Genomic DNA, 27,834 nt, shown 5'->3' with positions numbered 1-27,834 from the left:
TGCAAATTTTGGTGAGCATGTGGTACAGGAGTGTTGATGGGACACATGAGAAAGTAGCCAGCAGGGAAGTAAGAAGGGAAGTGGGATTGATAGCTTCAAATGATGGCAAAGACTTAATGGCCCAAAAGAACTTTGTTGGAAGGAGATACAGAGGGTAAGCATGAGTAAATGGCAGAATGGGACTGGAATTAGCTACGTCAAATTAAATGTGAGAGGGCTCTTCCCCGACACCTCCAGCTTTATAGACCCTGAACCAAGAGGCAAAATAATAGAAATAAATACATATTTTGGGTTTTGCCAGTTGCATGACTGAAAATAGACTTGGAACGAAATCAAAGACGTTGGATGTGTCTACTCACAATGTAAATCCGATTAGGTCCTTCCCAGAATCGGTTAGGCTTGGTGTAACTCATTGCCCTGAGTAACAACCCTCATGGAGCATTGCAGAGAAAATTTGATCATTTGACTTTCCCACATAAAAAGGTATTTGCAACTTGGCATTGGATTGGGAATCCTGTGGTAAGACCTTTGCTTCCCATTACAGGAACTATATCACCATCCTCACGTTGCCCACCCCACACCTCTCCCCACAGTTTCTGACCCCTCTTGGGCCTCACCAACTCTTCCAATAGATCAGGCCTCCAGTGCAGTGATTCATTATTACACCTTTAGTCTCTAGAGTAGTATCAATGAGTGGGGGTTAGTAGCTTGATGCATGATGTAGAAGGCTGAGGTTTCCTGAAACACAGAGCAGGCTGCTCCTTTAAACTGTATCTTGCAGATGAAAATCTGAGGTCCTAACCTTTAAGGTGGGAGGAAAAATTCTAGAACATAATTTTGAAGAACAGTGATGATTAATTACCCCAGTCAATCACTTCCCCTCTACCAACATTACTGCAACAGATCGTGTTTTTTTTAATAATTGGCTTGCAGTTCCTAGGACCTAGTTCTACAAGTATTGCATTGCAATAGGGAATTCACTTTGGTATTTCCCCACGATATTGATAGAGGCAGAGACTCCCACAGAAAGATATCTAGGTGAGCACTTAATTCGTCAAGTAGCAGAAGATCCTGGGCTAACTGCTGGAAAATCGGATTAATATTGGTGGGTAGTTGAAGGTTGGTATGAACACACTGGGTTGAAGGTCCTGTTTCAATGACAGTGTTACTCTATTTACGAGCCTAGCATTATGATAGTATTGGGCTATCCAGAGATTAAAAAAGATATCAAAGAAATTCAAGTCCTTTTATTGGGCTTCTGCATGTCAAATGGTTGTTGTGATACATCTAGTGTGGTAGTGTAGTGGGTAGTGCTTGTCACTCTCACTTTCAGCTTCCACCGCTAGCTAGCAGTCTTGTGAAAAGGACAGCTGATTGCATACGTCTCTCCTTGCTAGTACAGAGCCTCTCCAACAGCAAGCCTTGTAGTGCCTCCTCGCTGGCTGCACATGGAAAATGAACACCTTTCAGACTCAGGCTGAACTACAGAGGATGGGGAGGAGGTCTGGCCCCTGCATACGTAGCATGCAGGCCCATTGGTGTGTGGACATGCCCTGGTGCTCATATACCAGATCCCCAGCAATGGGTAAATAGCTCCACTGCCTTGTGGGTAGCATTGGGAAGTATGAAGGCTACGGGAGTAAATCCAGACAGAAAATTCAGATTGGAGACTCTAAGGCAGCTGACGTCACTGACCATCCTCCCAACAGCTCCTGCAGCCAAGCTGTTGCCAAACATATTGCTTCATTTTCCTTTGGAATATACTGGTGAGGCTGGGCATCCCAGGATCTTCATACCCTCTACCCAGGCTTGTGTCTTGGAGAGATCACTCCAGTGCCACTATCCATTGTCCTTTGAGACATATAGATGCCATCATCATCATCATCATCATTGGGTTTTCACAACCACATAGAGAACTATTCTTCTTATGAGCTTAGGGAATAATTTTGGGGAAGATATTTGACGATAGAAGAATCACAATAAAGCTTATTGTAGCTCTCACCTGACTGCCTGACAGTGATGCTGTAATCCAAAATGATCTTCAGACCCCACTTCCCCTTTCCTTGGGTTGAGTGGTAGGATTTTGATGAAGGGGCTAGGGGCACTTAGTTCTAATGAGTCCATGGAGACCAGTTACCCGGGCACAGCCCTGAGATATAATCTGCAGCCTTCTATTATGTACATTTCTGATCATGACATTACAACAGCTTTTGGGTGGGTAGAGAAGAAGTTCACCAGGATGGTGCCTGAATTAGAGAGTATTAGCTATAAGGTTAGACTGAACAATCTTGGGTTGTTTTCTCTGGGTGGGCAGAAGCTGAGGGGAGACCCGACAAAGAATTATGAGATTATGAGAGGAAAAGGGTTCTAGAAGGGTTCTAGAAGTAAGCCTAGCAATTATAGACCTGTCAGTTTGACATCAGTGGTGGGTAAATTAATGGAAAGTATTCTTAGAGATAGTATTAATAATTATCTGGATAGACAGGATCTGATTAGGAGTAGCCAGCACGGATTTGTGCATGGAAGGTCATGTTTGACAAACCTTATTGAATTTTTTGAAGAAGTTACGAGGAATGTTGACGAGGGTAAGGCAGTGGATGTAGTCTATATGGACTTCAGCAAAGCCTTTGACAAAGTTCCACATGGAAGGTTAGTTAAGAAGGTTCAGTCGTTAGGTATTAATGCTGGAGTAATAAAATGGATTCAACAGTGCCTAGATGGGAGATGCCAGAGAGTAGTGGTGGATAATTGTTTATCGGGATGGAGGCCGGTGACTAGCGGGGTGCCTCAGGGATCTGTTTTGGGCCCAATGTTGTTTGTAATATACATAAATGATCTGGATGATGGGGTGGTAAATTGGATTAGTAAGTATGCCGATGATACTAAGGTAGGAGGTGTTGTGGATAATGAGGTGGGTTTTCAAAGCTTGCAGGGAGATTTATGCCAGTTAGAAGAATGGGCTGAACGTTGGCAGATGGAGTTTAATGCTGAGAAGTGTGAGGTTCTACATTTTGGCAGGAATGATCCAAATAGAACATACAGGATAAATGGTAGGGCATTGAGGAATGCAGAGGAACAGAGAGATCTAGGAATAACAGTGCATAGTTCCCTGAAGGTGGAGTCTCATGTAGATAGGGTGGTGAAGAAGGCTTTTGGAACGCTGGCCTTTATAAATCAAAGCATTGAGTACAGAAGTTGGGATGTAATGTTAAAATTGTACAAGGCATTGGTAAGGCCAAATTTAGAATATTGTGTACAGTTCTGGTCACCGAATTATAGGAAATATATCAATAAATTAGAGAGAGTGCAGAGACGATTTACTAGGATGTTACCTGGGTTTCAGCAATTAAGTTACAGAGAAAGGTTGAACAAGTTAGGTCTCTATTCATTGGAGCGTAGAAGGTTGAGGGGGGATTTGATCGAGGTATTTAAAATTTTGAGAGGGATAGATAGTTGACGTGAATAGGCTGTTTTCATTGAGAGTAGGGGAGATTCAAACGAGAGGACATGATTTGAGAGTTAGGGGGCAGAAGTTTAAGGGAAACACGAGGGGGTATTTCTTTACTCAGAGATTTATAGCTGTGTGGAATGAGCTTCCTGTAGAAGTAGTAGAGGCCAGTTCAGTTATGTCATTTAAGGTAAAATTGGATAGGTATATGGACAGGAAAGGAGTGGAGGGTTATGGGCTGAGTGCGGGTAGGTGGGACTAGGTGAGATTAAGAGTTCGGCACGGACTAGGAGGGCCGAGATGGCCTGTTTCCGTGCTGTGATTGTTATATGGTTATATGTTATATGGTTATATGGAAAATATAGGGTAGACAGTTTGAACCTTTACCCCAAGGTAGAAATGTCAAACATTAGAAGACATAACTTTAAAGTTTAGAGAGATGTGTTAGGGCAAGTGTTTTTACACAGTTTTTAACTGCCAAAACATGCTGCCTGAGGAAGTTGTGGAGGCAGATATAATAAGCACATTTAAAAAACTATTTTATAGGCACAAGATTCTGTAGGGAATAGAGGGATGTGAATCATCTACACTCAGATAAATCTATTTTAATTTAGCATTAACGTCAGCACAGATATAGAACGTAGAATAGTGGTCACCAACCTTTTTAAGCCCAAGATCCCCTACTTCGGCCTTAGTGAAAGGCAAGATCAACCCCTAATCGATTAGTTACACGCATGCGCACCAGGGCAGAAAAGACTGGAAGCAAAACCCCACAACCCGGAAGTAGAAATAATGTATAAACACCAGGGGTGCCCACCCTATTTTTGCACCGCGGACTGGTTTACTATTGACAATATTCTTGCAGACCAGCCGATGGGGGGGGGGGGGGGGGGTGGTGTTATTCAAGATTGGAATACAGCGATACTCAAAGCAGGTTCCTTATGTCCAGTCTATTCCACAATTTAGTTTTCACGGCTCTCAGCATTTAGCTTCTGTTCCGCTTGCTCACGTTTTTTTCTGCTGAAAAAACTCAACAGGTTTGTCTTTAAGTGCAGGGTGCTTGGACTCAGGTAAACCAAAGCAGTTTTGAGGGCTTCATTGCCTCATTAGATAGCCTCCCGCACGCCCGCCACCAGACGCCTTGGCCAGGTGAGGCTGGTTGTGGGTCAGGTGAAAGGACAAGGTAAAGGCCAGAGGTTCCCGTGCTGGGGCCGCAGCAGTCACAGTCCAGAGAAAGCGAGTGACCGAGTGAGAAGTGCAACAGGGCGCCTGCCCGCCCGCCCCCTCTTGTAGGATCTATCGGCCAACAAAAGTCTGTTACTGTAGATCACAATGCAGTAGCTGCTCTGCTACTTACGTAACGCTGAACCCGAATTAGGTCGTCTGCGAATATTTTAGCACCAGGTTCCCATGAACATTCAGTGTGCTAAACAGTTCCAGAGGCGGTGCCCATCTGTCCGCGCTCCAGGCCAGTAGCAACAGCACTTCCCGCCGGCCAATTACCCGAGGCCGACCAGTGATCCCTGACACGAGGGTATCACTGCATTTAGGCAACTGATGACCTCGCATGTGTTCAAGTTCAACAGTGGGTGTGACAGGGAATGAGGAAAGATGCAGCTGACTCATATCGTTTCCTTGTTTCAGTGTTTGAGGACCACTGAATTACACTGTGTAATGCGGGGGAGCTACACGCATGCACACTGGGCAGAAAGAATGGAACTAAAACCCCACAACCCGGAAACAATCTCTCAATAGTATTTGTGTATTTCTTTTTCTTTTTTTTTCGGGATCTACTGGGAAAGTCTCAAAGATCAACCAGACGATTGCAATCGATGGGTTGGCGACCACTGATGTAGAAAATAGAACAGTACAGCTTAAGAACAGACTCTTTGGCCCACAATGTTGTTCTGAACAAATTAAATTAATAATCAAATGGCCAACTCTTCTGCCCACACAATGTCTATATCCTTCCACTTTCCTCACATTTATGTGCCCATCTAAACATTTCTTAACAGTACCTAAGGTACCTTGATCACCACTCCAAGCACCACATTCTAGGTGCCCATTACTCGCTGTGTAAAAATCTGACCCTTACATTGCCTTTCTCACAATCTTATAAACCTCTAAAGCCACCAGAGAAAAACAGCCCATGTTTGTACAACTTCTTGTTAGAGCACATGCCCTCTAATCCAGGCAGCATTCCAGTTAATTTCTTCTGCACTCTCCCCAAAGCCTCAACATCCTTCATATAATGGATTTCAAAAGTCAAGTGGTTATATTGCTTTATAGAACTCTGGTTAGGCCACATCTGGAGTACTGTATTGCATACAGGTCTGGTCACCCCACTATAAGAAGCTTTGGAGCTTCAAAGGGGATGTGAGGAGTAAGGTTTTTTACTCAGAGAGTGGTGGATGCCCGGAATGTGCTACCTGGTATAGTGGTAGAGGCAAATACATTAGAGGCTTTTAAGAGATGTTTAGTTAGGCACATGCTGCAGGATCGCTGCGATGACATCAACTGGAATGTCTTCCATGATGAAGATGCCTCCAAGTTCACCAATGGAGACACATACATCGACAATGGTGTCCCCCAGAAGTTGGTCAGGGTCTTCCCGAACCAGAAACACTGGATCAATAGTTCCGTGCAAGCAGCACTTACAGCGTGACATCGAGCTTACATCGCTGGCGATCAGCTAGAGCTTAAGAAAAGCAGCTACAATCTGCCCAAAGCTATCAAGGCTACGAAACAACAATATAGGGACAAGATTGAGTCAAGATTCACAATGAATAGCACACAGGACTGGTGGCGAGGGCTGTATGCCATCACAGATTTCAAAGCCAAATATTGGGCTGCTGCCGACGTCACGGCCTCTCTCCCAGATGAGCTCAATCGCTTTTATGCTCGGTTCGATGTCGCTAACCCTGAGCCTTTAAAGAATGCCACTGCCACAACCTGCAACCTGGTCATCTCTGAGGCTGAGGTACGCAGATGTGTCCAATGAATGGACAGTTGCCAAGGGTACGGGACTGGACGGCATCTCAGGATGAGTACTCAGGATATGTGCAGTAGGTATGTTTACAGATGTTTTTAATTCCTCCCTCTCTCAGTTTAGAGTGCCCTCCTGTTTCAAATTATCTGCCATTGTCCTTGTACCAAAAAAGACCAAGGTAACATGCCTGAATGACTGGTGTCCTATCGCGCTCACCTCAATAATAAGCAAATGCTTTGAGAAGCTGGTCAAGAATTAACTCTGCAGCATGCCACCACCCACACTGGACACCCTACAATTCGCCTACCAACACAACAGATCAACAGATGACACAATAGCCACTGCTCTACATACCGTCCTTACACATCTGGAGAAGAAGGATGCTTATGTGAGAATGCTGTTCTTGAACTACAGTTCAACATTCAACAACATAGTTCCATCCAGGCTTGTCAAGAAGCTCAGAGACCTCAACCTTGACCCTTCCTTGTGCAGCTGGATCCTGGACTTTCTGTCAGAGCATCAGCAGGTGGTAAGAGTGGGCTCCCTCACCTCCATGTCTCTGACTCTCAACACAGGAGCCCCTCCTTTAATCCCTGTATATCCATGACTATGTCACCATCCACAGCTCTAATCTGCTAATTAAATTTGCTGATGACACTACATTGCCTTATCTTAAACAATAATGAGATGGCTACAGGGAAGAAGTCATCTCTCTTCTTCAGTGGTGTCAAGAAAACAGCCTCTCTCTCAATGTCGTAAAAACAAAGGAGCTGGTTGTGGATTACAAGAGGAATGGAGACGGGCTAACCCTTATTGATATCAATGGATCTGGGGTTGAGAGGGTAAACAGCTTTAAGTTCCTCGGCATTCACCTCACGTGGTCTGTACATGCCAGCTGTGTGGTGAAAAAGGCACATCAGTGCCTCTTTCACTTCAGACGGTTAAGTAAGTTTGGTATGGGCCCCCAAATCCCAAGAACTTTCTACAGGGGCACTATAGAGAGCATCCTGACTGGCTGCATCACTGCCTGGTATGGGAACTAGACTCTGCAAAGAGTGGTGTGGACAGCCCAGCACATCTGTAGTTGTGAACTTTCCATGATTCAGGACATTAACAAGGACAGATGTGTAAAAAGGGCCCGTAGGATCATTGGAGACCCAAGTCACCCCAACCACAATCTATTCCAGCTGCTACCATCCGGGAAACAGTACTGCAGCATAAAAGCCAGGACCAACATGCTCTGGGACAGTTTCTTCAACCAGGCCATCAGAGTGATTAACTCATGCTGATTTGAGTGTACTCCACATTATACTGACTATTCTTTTTATTATAAATTACTACAATTGCACATTGCATATTTAGACGGAAGACGTAACGTAAAGATTTTTTACTCATGTATGTGACGGATATAAGAAATAAAGTCAATTCAATTCAATTCAGTACATGAGTATGAGGAAGGTGGAGGGATATGGACATTGTGCAAGTAAGAAGGATTTTTTTAAATTTATTTTTTAGCTGGTTCGGCACAATTCTATGGGCTGCAGGACCTGTTCCTGTGCTGTACTGTTCTATGTTTTATTTTACCAGAACTATAAGTAATACACCAGAAGCAGCTGAACTAGAGTTTTATAAAGCTGAAGCATGTCTTGCTGACTTTTGAACTCAGTGCTTTGACTAATAAAGGCAAGCCTTCCAACCACCATGATAGGCCAAAGGGCCAGTTCCTGTGCTGTACTGTTCTATGTTCTTGCTGCTAACGTTTTGACACCCACTGGGCAGTGAAGGTTGTTTAGCATGGCACTCAGTGTAATACACAATACATAAAACATACGTGCATCTGCTGCTGTGTGCCTTTGCCAGGCTGCCGAGAAGGCAGGAACAGCAACTCTAAAAACCATGAAAATATTAATTAGACAAATACGTTTGGGCTTAAAAGTAAATATGAATGAGTACATCCAAAAATAGATTGTTTTGCTGGATAGATTGCGCGTTCTAAAATGGAACAAGCTGTCCTCTAGGAGCTGTCAATACAGGATTTTCTAGTGCTTGGAGAAATACGCAGCTTTCAGTGCACTGACATCCCTCCCTTTCTCTCCTACTCTCGATTTCTATCCTTTTCCCTCTCTATTTCTCTCCCTCTGCCTCTCTCTTCCCCCTTTTCTATCTTTCTCTCTCTATTTGTATCTCTTTATATCCTTCTGTGCGCTCTCTTTGTCATCTACATACTTTTCCATTACTATTTCTATTGATTTTTACCACTGAATACCTTTCCCTTTCTCTCTTTCCCCACTCTCTGCTTTTCTATCTCTCTATTCTTATCCATCTCTATCCATCTTATTTCTGCATTTTTCATTCCCTCTTTTTCTGTCTCTCTTTATAATCTCTCTCTACTTTTCTCTCATTATTTCTGTTTTTTTCTCCTTTTATCTTTCTCACCCCCCTCATTTCTCCTGCTTCCTCTCTATTTTTTTCTGTTTGTTCTCGCTCTAACTCTCTGATTCTGCTCCCAATTTCTCTTTCACTCAGATTCTCTGTCACTAGTACACGTTCTCTCCTTTCTTCTATTTTGCCTCTCCACACCCCCAACTTTTCTCTCCCTGCACCTCTCTCACACCATCTCCCTTGTTTCTTCCTCTGCTTCTTTACTCTCTCCCTTTCTCCTTGATCTCTTCCCTTCTCACTCTCTCTCCCATTGTCTTGCTCTCTAACAGAGGTCACATGCACAAGATTACTGTAGGGCAATGATCTGGGTTTAAGCAACAAACAACTAATGTTGTCTGGTTGAGGGGGAGGTTGTGAATGCAGAGATTTCAAGACTTCCCTTTTGAATTCTTTGGCAAGAATATTCATAGGTGGGGTGGGGCATTTTAGAGAGCTCTTGGGAAAAGACAAATAGAAACTCACATTGAGGCAATATCCAAAAACAGGAAGAGTAAGTGTCAAAAGCTGCATTACACAAGCATCAGCCACTGTAGAGACCTCACACATTGCTCTGATTGCATCTTATCAATATGGAGTAATTGGGGTGCTAGAAATAAGCACAGAAAGCAAACAGTCTGCTGGAGGCATACAGTGGGTCAAACAGTGTAGGTCAGGTGAAAGGAACTGTCAATTCTCTGAGACGAAACGCTCAGTTAGGATGAAGGGTGGAAAGAGGTAATAGGTGCAAAATGAGGATAATGGGAGTGGTGGGACAGGGGTCAAAGGTAAATGGTAGACTGAGGAGGGAAGAAAGATGAAGGGAGACGGAATGAAGTGGGGTGGAGATGGGAGATGTTTCAAGAGAGATAAGCAGGAGCACAAAGGATTACCAGTGCTGGGGTAGATGTAAGGAAGGCAATATTTGAGGAGAGTGGGTCCATATGAAAAAAGGCCCAGATGGGGACAGTTAGGGAGAGTCTGTGGGTGAAATGCATGGGGAGCAGGTAAATGAAACTGGGAGGAGTATGAAATTACATGATGGGGGTCTGGAGGGGGAAGGAATGAGAATAGAGACAAAAATAGGACAGTTGGAGGATTGGAAGAAGGCAGTGTTGGGGGGGGGGGGGGAACACACTGAACCTGGGATACTCTGCTAGTAGTATTCTTCTAGCCTGGACCTATATATTCTAACACTGTTGGTGTTTATGAGCCAACCAATTTTTATTCCATTAAGACACTTCCTTCAACAGCCTAGGCTCCACATTTATGCACCAGCTTCTTCTGTTCCATATTGTTAAATGCCTTTTTGAAATCTATAGGTATATACGCTACACCTACAGGTTTTCTCCCTCTTGCATCATTGATGAAGGAATTAAATCTCTGGTATAAGCACTTCCTAGGTACAGTACACTGTAAAATGGTCTCCTCCTTACCTTTTTAACAACAATGCTTTAAACTGCAATTCTGAAAACTAAAAGGTGTTAATGTAAAATAGAGCAAAAATAAATCCAACAGAATCAAATCTACAAGAGAAATAGGCTGATCAGCCTACCATTCCAATGCCTTTATGTATATAAACGTAAACAAAACTTAAATGTCTTCATGCTTACTCTCCACGAAACCTGAAATAAAAGACACTATTTGAGCTAATGTTCATAAAAACATATTTTTGCTGGTTTCTTGAAAATCCCTTGGCATACTGTAAATACTATAAATATGAATGTTGGAGAGCAAAGAGAAAGGTGACAGGAATTTGCTGATTAGAGTGGGGATGACTGAAGTATGAAAGTTAGAGAGACAGAGACACAAGAGATGCTGGAGCAACTCAGCATGTCAGGCAGTTTCTATGGAGGGAAATGAACAGACATTTCAGATCAAGACCCTTCCCACTGGACTGGATATTGAGATGGAGTTAGCTGGTCAAGATGGAGTTCTTTGATGCAGAAGGCTTACCTGGATCATCAAACAGCTTGATCACATTTGCTGCTACGGGATGTGTTTTTGCCATATAAATGAATAATGTCATAAATTAATTTCACATTGTTCTCATTGAGAACAGGTTGGTTTACCTGACTATAACACAGCAATGATGGACATAACAGGATTTAAAATTTTACAGGGTTATTTCTTCTTAAGGCTGAAAAGCCTGAAGTTCAAACTTCTACCAGCACCTCCTGAAGGGGAGCTCAGCAAAGGCAGTAAATGTCAGCTTTGCCACCACTGCTTTGTCATAACAGCAAATGAAAGAACACTTTGAACAATTACATCTTTTTTTTCCAAATGACAGGCTCTGTCCTACACTTTGCTTCCACTCACTGAAATTCGGTTCATTTCTTTTTAGCAGAATTCGATACATATTTTCAGAGGTATCTCTTTTAACTAGAGCTTCACAGTTCTTAAGGAACAATAGGTAGCTTTCCAAATTAAATTGTGCCTATTGTAAAGCACAGTAATGAAGTGTAAACCAAATAGGTTTGCACTGTGCAAACACAGTTGCAAACCTATTTACTCACATATACTTTTACTGTTAAAATAATCTGAGAAAAACATTTTTCGAGAGGCTCTAAACTTTGTTAAGAGGGCAAGGTTCTCAAAGTAATCCCAGCCCATGTGTTCTGGATAAATGCCAACTCACCTGCTCATGGACGTTGATAAAGTTATGGCATTGAAGCCAGGAAGATAAGTCATAAGTCACAAAGCACTTCATTGCAATTTAAATATACACTAACACAGCACATTAAAACCAAAAATGCCTTACTTTAAATCATCTTTTGTTTGGCTGATGACATCATTAACAGGTCCAGTGTTTATTGCCTATCTCTAACTGCCCTTTTAGGAGAGTTAGCTGCCTTCTTGAACCATTGGATTCCTTCTGGTGAAGGTTCTCCCACAGCGCTGTTGGGAAGGCAGTTCCAAGATTTAGACCCAATAATGTTGAAGATTTAGTGCTATCAGCAGGCAGCCCAGAGGGAAACACTACACAGCACATTGTGTACTAGTGGTGGATATTGTGAATGTTTAGTATGGTGGATGGGAAACCATTCAGGGCAAATCAACCCATTTGATTTGTGACAAGTCTTGAGTTTTCTTAGCACTGTACTCATTCAGCCAAGTGGAGAGTGTTCCACTTAACTTGAGCAACAAACAACTTGTTGGAGGAGCTCACTGTGTTGAGCAACATATACAGGTTTTTCAATCCAAAATGTCAAAAATTCCTTTCTTCCCATAGATGTTCTCAACCTAATGAATATTTTTTTACCCATCTGCATCATCAACAATTGATGCTCTTGTTTAGATGCTTCTTAAGATGGTTCCAGCATCTGCCATGTCGTAACTTGCCCCTTGTAGATTGTGGAAAGTACTCAGGGAGCAGGAAATAGGTCAGTAATTGCCCAAGTTTCCCATCCTCTGACCTGCTCTTGTAGACATGGTATTTAAAAGATTCCTGTCAATGGTGAACCCCACGCACCTTCCAGGATGTTAGATAGTGGGGGATTTCCCATTGGCAATGTCTGTTAATGTAGAGGGTAAGTGACAAGATTTTCTTTTGCAGATGGGCATATCCTGATTTCACTGTGATAGAGCAAATATTGCTTTCCACACCAACTCCTGCCAAAATATCATCTAGGTTTCATTGCATACAGGTATGAACTACTTCTTTGCTGAGAAATCATGAATTGATTACATTATAACCATGGACTCTATTTAGAATTCTTACTGCTATGGTAAAGCAGCCAACATTATGAAAGCAGCCACCTACCTCAGACATTCTGTTTTCACTTTCCATTGGGCAGAAGATACAAAAGCCTTAAGGTACATCGAGGCTCAAGGATAGCTGCTGGCTGCTGTTATAAGAACACTGAATGGTGCACTAGGACAATAAGGTAGACTCTTGGCTTCACAATCTACTTCGCGATGGCCCTTGCTTCTTATTGTCTATCAGCACTACACTTTCTCTGTAACACTATATTCTGCACTTGGTTATTGGTTTACCTTAAAATAACTCAATGTACTGTTGTAAAGAAGTGATCTGTGTAGTTAGTATGTAAAACAAACTTTTCGCTGTACCTTGCAACAATAATAAACTGATTTATTGACATCTCCACGTCTGACATTCTGTTGGGAGGAAGGCCCCAAAGCACGTTGTATGGAATGAATGTGAGTGACAGAGTGGTACAGCGGATGAAGCTGCTGCTTCTCAATTCCTGTCTTCCCCCACCCCTCCCAGATTCAATTCTGATGGCTGATGCTGTATGTGTAGAACATGTTCTCACTGTGACCTGTGTAGACTTCCCATTGATGCTCTGGTTTCCTCCCACACAGAGTCTGGTAGGTTAATTACTCCCTGTAAAGTGGGAGAGTTGATGGGAACGTAGGGAGACTAAAATGAGATTAACATAAGGTTAATGTAAATGTGTTCTCGATGATCAGCATAGACTTGTTGGGCTGAAGGGCTTGTTTCCATGTGCTGTGAGTTATCCTCAGATTTCAGTTCGAATCAAACAGATTCAAAACTGGAAAAGACAGAGTGAAGGCAAGACTGAAAGCAAGGGACAGAGTGAGACACATTTTACACCAAATGAAAAGTCATGCATGGCAAATGTAGAAAACAGGAAAGATGTAGCACTGATCACTGAGTCATTCCTATAAACTAGGACACTGGGGAATTGCCTCCTGTTCTTTTTCCAAAGCTGATTATTACATACAGGACATAGAGCTTGGTTTAACAGCAGAATTGTTTTTAACTAAAAGAAATTTTATTCACAATAAAAATTAATTCAAGAGTAATTCATGCAATGACTTTTCATTCTTACATTCATAGACAATGTGTTAAGTGATGTTCTATTACATTTCTTAAAAACCAACAGCACTGCTGCCATTCATGTGGCCCCCTGGAGAGGTATGCTACTATAATAATTGAGGAGCTTCTCCACCCAACCCAACCCCTCCCTGCCCAGTAGCGAAAGAACCATAGACAGTCATCATCCCCCACTGAGCCCTTGCGGTGTGTATGTCCCTCAGTATGTACTCATGAGCCTGGACTTCGCTAGGCAGCAACATGCCTCCACGGACATCTCGATGAGCTGGTAGACCAAGTTTTGGGCAGCCCAAAGGGTGTTTTTCACTGAGCTGATGATCTGCCAGCAGCACTATCTCCTTCACTTTGCATGTACCTTTGGGACAGCCTGTAGATTAGACTCCTCTGTTATGCAGCATCTCAGGATGAAACATGGCCCAGGCCCTTACATCTGTCTCTTTGTAAACCTACAGTCCACAGAAGTGAGCCATTACACACCCCCACAGCATTCATTCCATGGGGAGTGATGTTACGGGCATGCACAAAGGGTCTGACTAGGAGGGCTCCTCTCACCACCAGCCAGGCAAGATCTTAGTTACTGTTGGTGAGGTTCTGGTGATGATACATCCTGCTAGAATGTCTGGACAGTCTGTTCAGGGAACCAGTCCACTGTGTCCATCCAGTCCTTCTCCTTCAGTGTCTGCAAGATGTGCCAAGCTGACCACTGCCTGATGGACGTGGTCAAAGGTGTTGTTATGGAAAAACTTTTCCACATAGAACAGGCAGGCAGCAATGTCCAGCTGACTGGGACATTGTGCAGTAACAGGGCCAGACCCATCATGCACAACACTGGGGACAGACAGAACCTTGGCACATAAGATACTTGGTACCCACATACTTAGGTTCCACACAGCCTGATGCAGCTACACATGAAGATTGTCATCAAGGTGAGAGTGCTATTGGGTATGTTTTCCCCTGCATTGTCTAGGGACTTGTGCATTGTGATCTGTATGTTTTACTCCAACTTGGATTTCCAGGTGAACTGGAAAATGGCCCAGGTGATTTCCAAACTGAAGGAGCAGAGGGGCGGTTCATACTGTACCAAGTAAAGCAGACCTGAGAGTATATCATACCTGATGGCCAGGTTTTTCCCAGTTACCAAAGGCAAGTGTCCCAATGTTTGTTTTAACCGCTCCAGCCAACTCTTGTTGAATGCCTCTGCTCCTCCAACCCAGATCCCCAGCATCTTCATGTAATCAGACCCAATGTGAAGAGACAATGGATCAGTCATGCCAGTTGCCCAAGGACATGGCCTCCTTCTTTGTGCACTTAATTTTGGCCCCTGATATCAAGTCAAATTGGTCACAGATGCTGATCAATAAGTGAACTGACCTTGGATCGAAGCAGAAGGCAATGATGTCACCCATGTACAGGGTGATTGACAAAGCCATACTCTGACAACTTCACTGGGACCTACCATAGATTCTGGGATGAGTCATGAACTCACAACTTTCTGACATTGAGACTGGCAGTGATTGGTCTCAGCAAGGCAAAGAGGTTTTTCTGAAAACCTCAAATTGATAATGTCTCCAAGCACGGAGTTGACTGTGGATGCTTATTGTTTATTTTCAATACAGTTTCTTACTGAATCAGTCAAGACTGCAAAGAATCACACAAAAAGCCAGCTGCACTCTTGGAACATGTCTCTTTCCTTGATGGTATTTGACAGCAAGGACAAAAAAAAACCCAAAATTGTTCATTGCTCAAGAAGCATCACTCTTCACACCAAATGTGTGGGGTCTGGAAACTCTTGTCACCTTTTCCTGATACCTTTGGATGCTGCTGGAGATTCCTCTTGACAATTCCTAGACTGAGTCATGGTGAGCCAGTATTTCCCTATCAGTTTACCTCATTTTCATGTGGTGGTTTTCTGGAGGCTGACCATGTTATCTTAGCAATGATCATTGCTGGCTTGCCGCAGGAGATCTGTGATGCTGGACTGGGATCACCATGAGGATATCTCTTACTTGCCTTTTATCTTGCTGAGATTTTGCTCCACGAGGATGATATCCAGTTTCTCGACCCCAACTCTTTGAACTCTCCCAATCTTGATTCTCCAACAACCAACTTCCCTCACCATTCCATCCAGTAATTCTGCCAGCTCCTCTACTTTCCTCTAGAGATTCTGCAGTAGGTCAACCTACTGTTTGCAATGCCCACATCATGGTGTCAGCCCTTAGGTGCAATGCAATACCATGACAACATTCCACATAGGGTCATAGAGCTACTAAAAATGGCCCTTTGGCCCACCATAATCATACTCACCCATCAAGTAGCCACTTATACTAGAAATACAAAAGATGGTAGATGCTGGAATCTGATATTAAAAACCATGTGTTGGAGGAATTCAGCAGCTCGAGCAGCATTTGTGGAGGAAAGGAATTGTGGATGTTTTGGGTTGAAACCCTGCATCAGGACCTGAAACATCAACAATTCCTTTATCCCACAGATTCTGCTTAACCCACTGAGTTTATCCAGCAGATTGTTTACCACACTGTACTAATCTCATTCTCCAATGTTTGGTGTATGCCTTGATAATTCAAATGCACATCCAAGTGCTTCATCAATGTTGTGAGAGTCTCTGCCTTCAACACTCTTTCAGATAGTGTATTCCAGATTCTGTTCACCCACTTGGGGAAAAAAAAATCCCCCCCAAATCCTCTCTAAACTGCCCACCTATTATCGGAAACATCTGTTCTCAAGTTTTAGGCACAACTATTGGGAAAATTTTCTTTTTATTCATTCTGTCTTTCAATCACATAATTTTGTAAGACTCCCTCAGTCTTTTCTGCTTCCAAGGAAAACAAACCCAGCGTGGCCAGTTTCTCCTCAAATTCTCTGATCTCTTCCTGCCTGAACACATTTAAGACAGCACAACAGCTTCATTCATCATAGCAGAAATTTGAAAGCATAAGCTCCATCATAGTCAGGGTAGGGAAACAAAGGCAGGCAAAAGAAAGCTAGTTGTTTTCTGCAGGTTCTATTGAACTACAATAAAGCGCAAAAATCTTAAGCACATATATATAGCTAGGGTACACATTTTGCACCGTATAGTACATTATGTTTTTCAGTTAACAAATAACACTTCATGCTACTGAGCTAATACAAAAATATATACTCTTATTTCTGTTTCCCAACCACGTTATTATTTTAACCAATCGTTACTCAGTACTGTGCAAAAGTCTGAGTAACCCTAACTATATAATATATATACGTGTGTGTGTGTGTGTGTCTAAGACTTTTGCACAGTACTGTAAGAATATACTGGCATCCACAGGAACATCACAAACCAAATAATCTCCAAATGATCTTCAGCTGTATATAATTAGACGATTGACCCAGCTCTCGGTTACACACAGGTGCCTACACACTAGTGGTGAATCCATGCTTGCAGTCCCACAGTTTAAGCATATAAACCCCAATATGGCACTCCCCTTCTTTCATCCATTGGCTATGTGCCACTTTGAACTTAATGACAAATGTAGGCCAAATAAGTTGTGTGCATTTCTGGTTGTCTCATTATTGGAAGGATGTGGAGGCTTTGGAAAGGGTGCAGAAGAGGATCGCTGCCTGGATTATAGGTATGAGCTATAAAGAGAGGCTGGACAAATTTGGGTTGTTTTCTCTGGAGCTTCAGAGGCTGAGGGGTAACTTGATAGGAGTTTGTAAGATTAGATAGGAAGACAGTCAGAACCTTTTACCTAAGGTAAAAATGTCAAGTACTAGAGGCCATGCATTCAAGGTGACAGGGGCAAAGTTTAAAGGAGGGCAGATTTTTTTAGTCAGAGAGAGTCAGGAATGTGCTACAAGGTGGTGGATACAGAAACAATAGTGGCATTGAGATAGATACATGAATATTCAAAGATGAGGGATGAAGACATGTACAGTCAGAAGAGATTTAGTAGTTTAATTCAATATAGTGGAAAGGGCTGATTGCCAAGGTGTATTTTTTATGTTCCATAAATGATGAATGGTCAAACACACATACATAGACTGACCCTCTCTCAGACTCACACTTATTTCTTCCACCTTGTCACATTTGCAGAAAGGCAAAGTGAAAAGAAAGTTGCAGTTATGTATCACCGCTTACAAACTCAGGACATCATGTTGCCACAAAAAGCAATGGACACTATAGCTAAGAAACCTCACTGACACCTCTAGATCCTCAGGACGCTAAAGAAGTTTGACCCTTACCGATCTTAATTGATGCACCAACAGAAGCATCCTATCCTGATGCATCATGGCTTGGTATGGCAATTGCTCTGCCCATGACTGCAAGAAACTGCATAGAATTGAGGACACAGTTTAACACATCATAGAAACAGCCTCCCCTCCATGGACTTTCTCATTTTCTTACCACCTCAATAATATACCTGATTAGGAGTTTGAGATTTGGTATGTCACCAAAAGACTTAGCAAATTTTTACAGTTGTACCATGGAGAGCATTCTGATTGATTGCATCTCCATCTGGTATGGAGGCTCCAATGTATAGGATCAGAAAAGGATGCAGAGGATTGGAGACTCAGCCAGCTCCATCATGGGCACTAGGCTCTCCACTATTAGGGACATCTTCAAAAGGTTGGAAATGTTTTGCCTCTTGGAGCATAAGAGGCTCCAAGATGAATAAAATCAGGAGGGGTGTATGTAAGACGAATGGCACAATCTTGTCCTCAGGGAAAAGGGACACAGGGCACAGGTTTAAGGTGAGAGGGAAAAGATTTAGAAGGGATCTGAGGAACTGATTTTTTACACAAAGAGTGGTGGGTATATGGAACAAGCTGCCAGAGGAAATGATTGAGGAGACTACAAATACCAACTTTAAAAGACAGGTTGTTAGAAAAGGTTTAGAGAGATATAGGCCAACACAAGCAAATAAGATTAAGTCAGTTCAGAAATTTTGTCAGCATGGATGAGTTGGGCCAAGAGGATTGTTTTCTATGTTGTATACCTCTATGTCTCACCCAACAAAGTGTCTATGTGACTCCAGACACACCGACAGTCAGCCTGATGAAGGGTCTCAGCCCGAAACTTTGACTGCTCACTTCAACGGATGCTGCCCGACCTGCTGAGTTTATTCAACTTTTGTACGTGTTGATTTGACTACAGCACCTACTGTGTTTACCAACAGTCAGCCACTCTGTTCAAGGACAATTAGGGATGAGTGATACATAGTAGCTTTGCCAATGAGATCCACATCATCATAGAGACATACTGCATGGAAACAGGCACTTTGGCCAACTGAGTCCATGCCACCCATCCTTAAACATGAGGAATGATATTGAAGAATTTGATAAAATTCTGCTCCTGAGCTTCTCTGCAAGTTTCACTTGGGAGGGGTGGGGGATACAGGGTGTAGAAAACCATCCAACTAGAAAACCAGGGCAAAGTGGGGTTAACAGTATCGCAAAGTCGTAGGCATGGTTATCCTGGTAAAAGTTTATCAGCAAGTTTATCCCTTCTCTCTGTCCTGTGGTACAGGGCCAACTTCCCCACAGAGGTACAGACATGATTACCTGTGGACAGACACAAATTCCCTCTCCTAGCAAGCACACCTTCAAAGGAGAGCTAATCTTACCATAAAAGGGCCGAAGGGTCCAGAAGTCCTCCATTGGTTCTGATGACTGGTGCAAATGGGAGCCAGGTGCTGACACTGAGCACTGTCCAGGAGCCACGGAAGAACCAGCTGACAGCTCTGCTGGTGAGATTCAACCACTTCACCAGGAGGAAAGGGGTAACAGAAGGAATGGGCAGCACTGGCTGGGTAAACTTGTATCACTTTTGTTGCCTGCGCATAAAAAAATCCTAATTGCTCTGCACAGGCAGAAGAGACTAGACCAAAGGTCAGGGGCGTGTAAAGAAAATCTAAATCAAATCGCTTCTCCTCTACCTCCTCTGCCGCTCCTCAGGAAAACCAGATGATGCTCGGGGTAAAAAAAAGCTGTTGACTGACAGCGTCCCTAAATCCAGGCTGTCAGTGCTGTTCATAAATCCATTAATTATCTCCACAGCCACAAATCAAATCCCACACCTAGAACATTAAACTCCCTATCTCTGCCCTGGTCAATTATTAAACTGTACACATGTGCTGAGTACATAAATAGCCTTGGATTTTAACTTCTCCCCACAACATTTGCATTCCAAACTCCATAATCTCCCACACCCACTACCTCCCATCCCACTTCCTTCTCTTCTTCCCCTCCCCAAACCCCCTTCTCCACAAGGCAACACATGCTAAAGTAGCTTAAACTATAAAAAGATTTGTGAGATCTTATTACATTAAGCATAATATAAATGCTCGGATCACAGGTCCCAGGGAACTCTCAAAATGAGATTTGAGCTGGCTGAATGGCTTCAAGAAGGGGAGGGTAGGAAATGCTGCCATTATTTTTGCCCCTTACAAGGAGGGGTTTGTATGTCTACAACCTGTTTATCGAATAGGGAAGCCGACTGTATATTTCAGCCTATTCAGCTTCTGCCAGTAGACTGCAAAAACTGTGTAATCTGCTGAAGAGTCTCAGCCTGAAATGTTGACTGTACTCTTTTCCACAGATGCTGACTGGCCTGCTGAGTTCCTCCAGCAGTGTGTGTTATGTGATTCGTCTTTCTTTCAGCAGAGCCCCCACTATTTCACCACTCCAACAACTAATTGCACTCCCCTTTGAAAGTTGCTGTTGAATCGACCTTTCAGCCTTTTAGGCTGCCCATTCCACATCTTGCTGTTGCAGAATGCTATCCTCACTTTCTCCTCGTCTCTTGACAATCATGCTGCTGGTAGAACTGCTGCCTCTGACCTGTGAGGAGTTTGCACATTCTCCCTGTGACCATGTGAAGTTTCTCTGGGGTGCTCTGGTTTCCCCCCACATCCCAAAGTCATGTGGGTTAGTGGGTTAAATAGTCTCTGTGAGTTGCCTTAATGTGTGGGAGAACTGTAGAAACTGGGAGTTATTGAGGTGAAGGTAGGATGAATTAAAAATTTTATTAATGGAAGATTTGCGTAAAACGCTGTTTTGATGATCAGGAAATCCAAGCAACACTCACAAAATGCTGAAGGAACTCAGCAGGCCAGGCAGCAACTATGGAAAAAAGTGCAGTCGATGTTTCGGGCTGAAACCCTAGCTGAATACGAGATCATTCTCAGACGAGTGTGATCAGTGTGCCAAGCGGACTGTTTCCATGCCATATCTCTCTGACTCCAGTCCTCCGGTTACCTACGTTCTTGTCAGTTTTTCTGTGTTCAACCTAAAAAACCTGCACACTATCTCACACAATATTTAATTTCCTCTCTCTCCTCTTACACTATCATTATCCTGATGAAGGGTCTTATCCCAATACGTCGATTGTTTATTCATTTCCACAGATTCCCCTAGCTGCTGAGTTCCTCCAGCATTTTGCGTGTGTTGCTTATGTTTATTTTGTTGTGCAAATAAGGTAAATTTTTGTTGTTAATTTAAGTTTATGTTAAACTATGTTTGTCATTGTTGTAATATACTGTGCTGCTGATAAAAAGTCATTTGGCATTCATATCATACATTTGAATACATGTGATAATAAATAAATTACAACACAGCCTACGCAGGGCCTTTTTCTAAAATAAGTGGCAGAAGAGTTGTTTACTGAGAGCCAATCCTACAACGTAGGAGTACAGGGAGACAGAGTAGGCTTTCGTTTGGTGATAACAGGTCGAGGTGAGCTAAGTTACTTATGAAGAATAGGAATAGGAAGTATGTCTGTGAGGCTGGTGTTCTGTACTGGGTGTCAGATGTGGAATGTCCAGGAGACTGCCAGCTCCTGGAAGGCCAAATCTGCACCAGGTGGGTCATGCTGAAGCTCCTTAGGGACTAGGTTAAGGAACTGTAGATGCAATTAGATGACCTTCGTCTGGTCAGGGTAAGTGAGGAAGTGATAGAGAGGAGCTACAGGCAAGTAGTCACACCGGGGTCTCAAGAGACAGATAAGTAGGTAACAGTCAGGAGAGGGAAGGGCAAGGGTCAGATACTAGAGAGTAAACCTGTGGCTATCTCCGTTAACAATAAGTACTCCCGTTTGAGTACTGTTGGGAGGGAAATGACCTACCCGGGGGAAGCAACAGTGCCTGTGCCTCTGGCACATAGTCTGGCCCTGTGGCTCAGAAGGGTAGGGAAAGGAAGAGGATGGCAGCAGTGATAGAGGACTCTATAGTTAAGGGGTCAGATAGGTGATTCTGTGGATGCAGGAAAGAAACACAGATGGTAGTTGGCCTCCCAGGTGCCAGGGTCCAGGATGTTTCTGATCGCATCCACAACACCCTGAAGTGGGAAGGAAAACAGCTAGAGGTTGTGGTACACATTGGTATCAACAACATAGGTAGGAAAAGGGAGAAGGTATTGAAAAAAGGCTACAGGGTTCCAGTGACGTCATTGTCGAGAATGGCAGCTTAAGTCACTAGCTCCTCCAGAAAAAAGTGTATTAAGCCCCGTTAACGCATCAAATATAATATTTTTCGACAAATATTTGAACTGAAAAGAGGGGCAAGAATGGGGAAAAGAAATGTAAATAAAAAGGGCAACACTGCAGAGCCTGCATCCGAGAGGAGTGCGGCGAGCTGCTCTCCTACCCGACCGCGTGCTAGTGAGGCGGACGCTGGGCCTTGTTCAGGTGAAGCGGTGAATATCTTCGAAATCCTGACAGAGATAAGGGAGTTCCAGAAAGAAATTGAGCAGCAGCTCCATGATGTTAAGTCAGAGCTCGCCAGCTTTAATCAAAAAATAGCAGTGGCAGAGACTCGAATTGAGAAGGTGGAAGATCGCGTTCAAAACGTGGAACGGGTACTGAGTAAGACAATAAAAATATTACATCAGCAAGAAGGTAAACTGCTTGACCTGGAGGGAAGATCACGGTGGAAAAATATCAGAACCTACAATGTTCCCGAAGGGGGGGAGGGCTCGTCTATGACGGAGTTTGTCGAAAAGTTACTGCGGGACGCGCTGGATCTTCCCCCAGCTATGGAGCTGGAAGTCGAAAGAGCCCACCGCGTGCTTGTCCCGAAACCTACTCAGGATAGAAAGCCACGCTCAATAATAATTAAATTCCTTTGGTACAGCACCAAGGCGGAGCTTCTACGAAGGGCCTGGGGTAAGAAGAGAGTGTTTTTAGAGGATAAATTAATATATTTCAACCAAGGTTACCCCGCCGCGGTCCTCCAGAAACGCAAAGAATACTCTGAAGTAAAGCGAGTACTAAAGCAAAATAAGATTAGATTTCAAACTCTGAACCCTGCTAAACTTCGAGTGTTTTATGACAATGGGACGCGGTTGTACCAGAAAGTGGAAGAGGCGACTACAGACATGAAGGTCAGAGGGTTGCCCATCAGCATGACCAAAACGAGGGAAAGCCTGACTGAGGAATTATCCCGCTCCGCTTGGGAAATAGTGCGAGAATTGAGAAGGCAGGAGACAGGAGAAGGCCGAGAGAAATATATCAGGAAGAGACCGGGAGTTTCCCAAAGACAGTCCTCACCCCCTTCAGAAGAGCCATAAGGTTTGGCTAACTTTAAAAATGTTGAGATGCTAAACGGAAGCAAAAGTACATGGTGATATACCTATCTCGAGAAATACTTATTATAGTGTGGATTTTATATTACTTAGTTGTTATTCTTTATTCGCTTACTTACTCCTTTTTTCCCCACCAAAATGAGAAGATATATATGTGTGCATATATGTGTATGTGTGTAATGTTTGTGTTTATATATATGTGTGTATGAGTGTGTCTGTATGTATGTGTGTGTGTATATATATAGGAGGAGTACACAGGGAAATCGTTTCTGTGTAATGGATTTGTTCACTGACTTTTATGAATACTGCAATGGGGGCTCTCAACTCACAACTCACAAGTAGGAGGGGTTATCCCCCAAAGCAAGACATTTCCTCCAGCTCTACGCAGGGTCATCTACTAGAGACCTCAGCCTTGGAATCACATGTTCGTTGCCATTTTAGTTATTATTTGCGTTTCTTGGTTCTTATTTGTTCAGGGAGTAGATAGATTAAGTTTTATTCTAATTTCAACGATACATTGACAGATAAATACAGATGGCTAAGAACAAAGTAAAATTCATTTCTTTTAATGTAAATGGGCTATTAAATCCAAGCAAACATAAGAGAATTTTATCCAAAATGAAAAAAGAACAAGCCCATGTAGTATATTTACAGGAAACTCATTTAAGTGATAATGAGCATAAAAAACTAAAGAGAATGGGCTTCACTAATCTGTTTTTCTCCTCATATAAATCAGGACATAGGAGAGGAGTTGCTATTCTTATCTCAAGTAAGCTAAATTTTGAAAAAGTATTCAAAATGGGAGATAAAGAGGGCAGATATATTCTGGTAAGGGGGAATATAGACGCCAATTCAGTTAATCTATTGAATATATACGCACCCCCGGAAAGTGATATTGGTTTCTTTCAGAAAATTACTGATGTTGTGGTAATGGAAACAGAAGGTCGTCACTTAAATTTACAATTACAACCAAACTTAGATTCTTCCAATAGAAAAACCTATGAAACAAAATCTTTACATAAGGAAGTTAATACACTTTTTCAGGATGTTGGTTTAATTGATATATGGAGGAACCTTTTCCCTGACGGAAGAGATTACACATTATTCTGCTCCCCATTCTGTATATACAAGAATAGACTACTTCATAACATTTGGAAAAGACAAAGACAAAATAAACACCTGTGGAATTGGGACAATAGATGTAAGTGACCATGCATCTATATATTTATCTGTTGATTTTGACCTACAACCAAAGAATACTATTTGGAAACTAAATTCAAGTCTACTCTATGAACCGTACTTTAAGGAACAATTTTTTTTTAAAATTGGTCTCTACTTAGAATTTAATGATAATGGAGAGGTTTCACCTCCCATTTTATGGGATACTCTGAAGGCAGTCTTAAGAAGGAAAATTATAGTGATACCTTCATATAAGTAAAAAAATAAGGAATAAAACATTAGAGGAATTACAAACTAGGCTGAAGGAACTAAAGAAAAAACACAAACTGAATTTGGCACGGGATACATTAGGGGAAATTAAAAGAATTAGGAATGAAATAAATAATTTGGCTATGCATGAAATCAGGAAAAACTTAATGTTTCTCAAACAGACATTATGAAAGTGGACCAAAATCTATCAAAATACTGGTGTGGAAACTGAAAAAAAAAATAGCAGAAAATACAATTCATAGAATTAGTGACCCAAGAACCAAATTGATAAAAAATAAGCCAAGTGAAATTCAATAAGCTTTTGAAGCGTTTTACAAAACTCTTATTCCAAAGTTTCAGGGGAAAGCATAACCCAAATTGACACCTTCTTGAATTCTCGAGAGTTACCCACTTTAAGCAAAGAACAAACTAGAACGATGACTGCTGATATAACTGAAGTTGAATTAAAAGCTGCAATTAGTAGGCTTAAATTAAGCAAGTCAGATGGGTATACAGCAGAGTGGTACAAAGAATTTAAAAACAAGTTAATTCTTGTTTTACTCCCCACACTGAACTGGGTTCTAAAAAAGGCTCAAATGCCACCCAGTTGGAAGGAAGCGATAATCTCAGCTATACTGAAAGAAGGCAAAGATAAAATGGAATGCGGGTCATTTAGACCAATATCCGTTCTTAATTTAGATTATAGGTTATTTACCTCCATCATGGCCAAACGATTAGAGGAGTTTCTACCATACTGATACGTAATGATCAGACAGGTTTTATACGATAAAGCCAGACACAAGACAATATTTGAAGGACACTTCACATTATGGATCTTATACAAAAATATAAAATCGAAGCAATAGTGATAAGCATGGACGCTGAGAAAGTATTTGATTCGGTTAATCGGAATTTTCTTTACATAGTTTTACATAGATTTGGTTTACAAGACACAATTATTAAAATTATACAGACACTATATGACAATCCTACTGCTAGGATTAAAATCAATGGATATTTATCAAGTAGTCTTACCCTAGAAAGGGGCACGAGACAGGGTTGTGCATGGTCACCACTACTCTTTGCGTTATATCTGGAACCATTAGCTCAATACATCAGACAAAATGAAGATATCAGGGGAATTACTGTTAAAGGGACAGAGCATAAATTGGCTTGTTATGCAGATAACATTTTGATCTATCTAGGGCAACCAACATACTCTTTACCTAAATTGATGCAAACCTTTGAACAATATGGTCAATTATCAGATAAAATCCAATTACTTTCATATTACTACAGCCCACCAAGAGAAATTGAAAGTTGATACTCCTGGGCATGGCACACAGAGTCTTTCAAATATTTGGGCATCATTATGCCAAAAGATTTGGCAAAATTATCAGGATGTAATTATCAGCCTTTATATAAAAAAATTAAGGAAGATGTAGCAAGATAGAACTTGATTCCTTTTTTCAGTCTCAGTTCAAAGATTGAGTCTATTAAAATGAATATACTGCCCAGACTGTTATATCTCTTTCAGACCCAACCAACAGAGATGAATCAAAATCAATTCAATGAATGAAACAAGATGTTATCAAGGTATATTTGGCAGGGTAAAAGGCCCAGAGTTCATCTCAAAACTTTGCAATTAGCAAAGAAAAAGGGGGGCTGAGGCCTACCTTCTATTAGAAATTATTATTTTGCAACACAGTTGAGAGCTGTGGTATGTTGGTGTAACCCATCATATGACGCACAATGGAAAAACATTGAGGAGCGGGTACTTCCCATCCCCATACAAGCAATTTTGGTCGATAACAACCTGCAAAGGTACATAGATACTATTGATAACCCATGGGTGAAATTGACTCTTAAAATATGGAAAACCACTATAAAAGAATATAATCTAGAGGAAGATATTGCAATTCTTAAATGGTGTGCATATGACTCGGATTTTACACCAAATAAATTGGATGCTAGATTTAAGGACTGGACAGCTAAAAGAATAACAGTTCTTTGCAACATAATAAAAGAAGGAACACTATTCAGTTTTGAAATGCTTAGAGAAACACTTATTAGAAAAACAAGATTTTTATCAGTGTTTACAGATGTGACAATATGTTAAAATGCTTGAAAATGTAACCAAGGCAAATACATGCTTGATAGAACTCTTTAGAAAAGCATATAATTCAGATAATGGTAGTAGAATCATTTCAAGCATGTATAAAGGGTTGTCAAATCTTAAAACACAGTCAACTTCATACATTAGAACAAAATGGGAGAAGGAAGCAGGGATAATTATAACTGAGGAAGAATGGACAACAATATGGAGATATCAATGGAAGTGTACCAATTCACAGAAATGGAGGGAGTTTGGATGGAAAAACTTGATAAGATATTGTGGAAATCAATATGCAAATCATGATCATACTTTTTGGGACTGCCCTGTTATCAAAAACTATTGGAGGGGGATACACAATGCCCTACAAGACATCTTTAAATGTGAAATACCCTTAGAGAGTAAGAACATATATTTTGGATATATACCTCAAGAATGGTTGAAAAGAGATAAATATTTAATGAATATACTTTTGGTGGCTGGCAAAAAGACTCTTACTGGGAAATAGTTATCACAGGAGAGCCAAACTTTAAATACATGGATGGAAATTACAATGGACATTTACAAAATGGAGAAGATAACAGTATCTGTTAACCATAAGCTGGAACAATTTGATTCATACTGGGAAAAATGGTTTAACTACATAATGCCTCATAGGCCTGATTTTATTCTCGCAAATCAATGAATCTGTTGTAAAAAAAAAATCACTCCCTACTTGTACATAGTTCTTTCCTTTTGCTTGTTTTTTCTTTCCACTCTTTTCTATAAGTGTATACCTCAGAGAAATACTTTGTGGAGATTTGAGATATATATATGATTATATGATGCATATGTACAATGTCTGAAATACACCTTATGGAAATGTTTGTTTGATGAACTTCAATTAAAAAAAAATTACAAAAAAAAAGAAAAAAGGCTACAGGGAGTTAGGAACGATGTTGAGAAGCAGACCTCAAACGTAGTAATCTCAGGATTATTGCCTGCACCACATGACAGTGAGTATAGGAATAGAGTGAGGTAGTTAAATACGTGGTTGAGGGATTCAG

At 41.8% G+C, this 27,834-nt stretch overlaps 1 protein-coding gene across 2 annotated transcripts in view; it reads right to left on the bottom strand.

The window, feature by feature from the left end:
- The window catches only part of LOC132402195 (retinoic acid receptor RXR-gamma-A-like), a 282,730-nt gene that overhangs the window by 141,315 nt on the left and 113,581 nt on the right, over positions 1-27,834 (bottom strand). Inside the window, exon 1 of one of the 2 annotated variants that reach the window (XM_059984907.1) lies at positions 19,293-19,507. The exons of the other annotated variant lie outside the window; for it this stretch is intronic. Coding sequence (XP_059840890.1) covers positions 19,293-19,326 — 34 coding nt within the window. The 5' untranslated portion in view covers positions 19,327-19,507. Of the gene's footprint in view, positions 1-19,292; positions 19,508-27,834 lie in introns of those variants that run through there. 2 annotated transcript variants of the gene reach the window in all.

This window comes from Hypanus sabinus, chromosome 11, assembly GCF_030144855.1.
Source record: "Hypanus sabinus isolate sHypSab1 chromosome 11, sHypSab1.hap1, whole genome shotgun sequence".
In the NCBI taxonomy this organism is placed as follows: Eukaryota; Metazoa; Chordata; class Chondrichthyes; order Myliobatiformes; family Dasyatidae; genus Hypanus; species Hypanus sabinus.
Note: the sequence above shows the minus strand (reverse complement) of the source record. Positions and strands in the feature narration are given on the sequence as shown.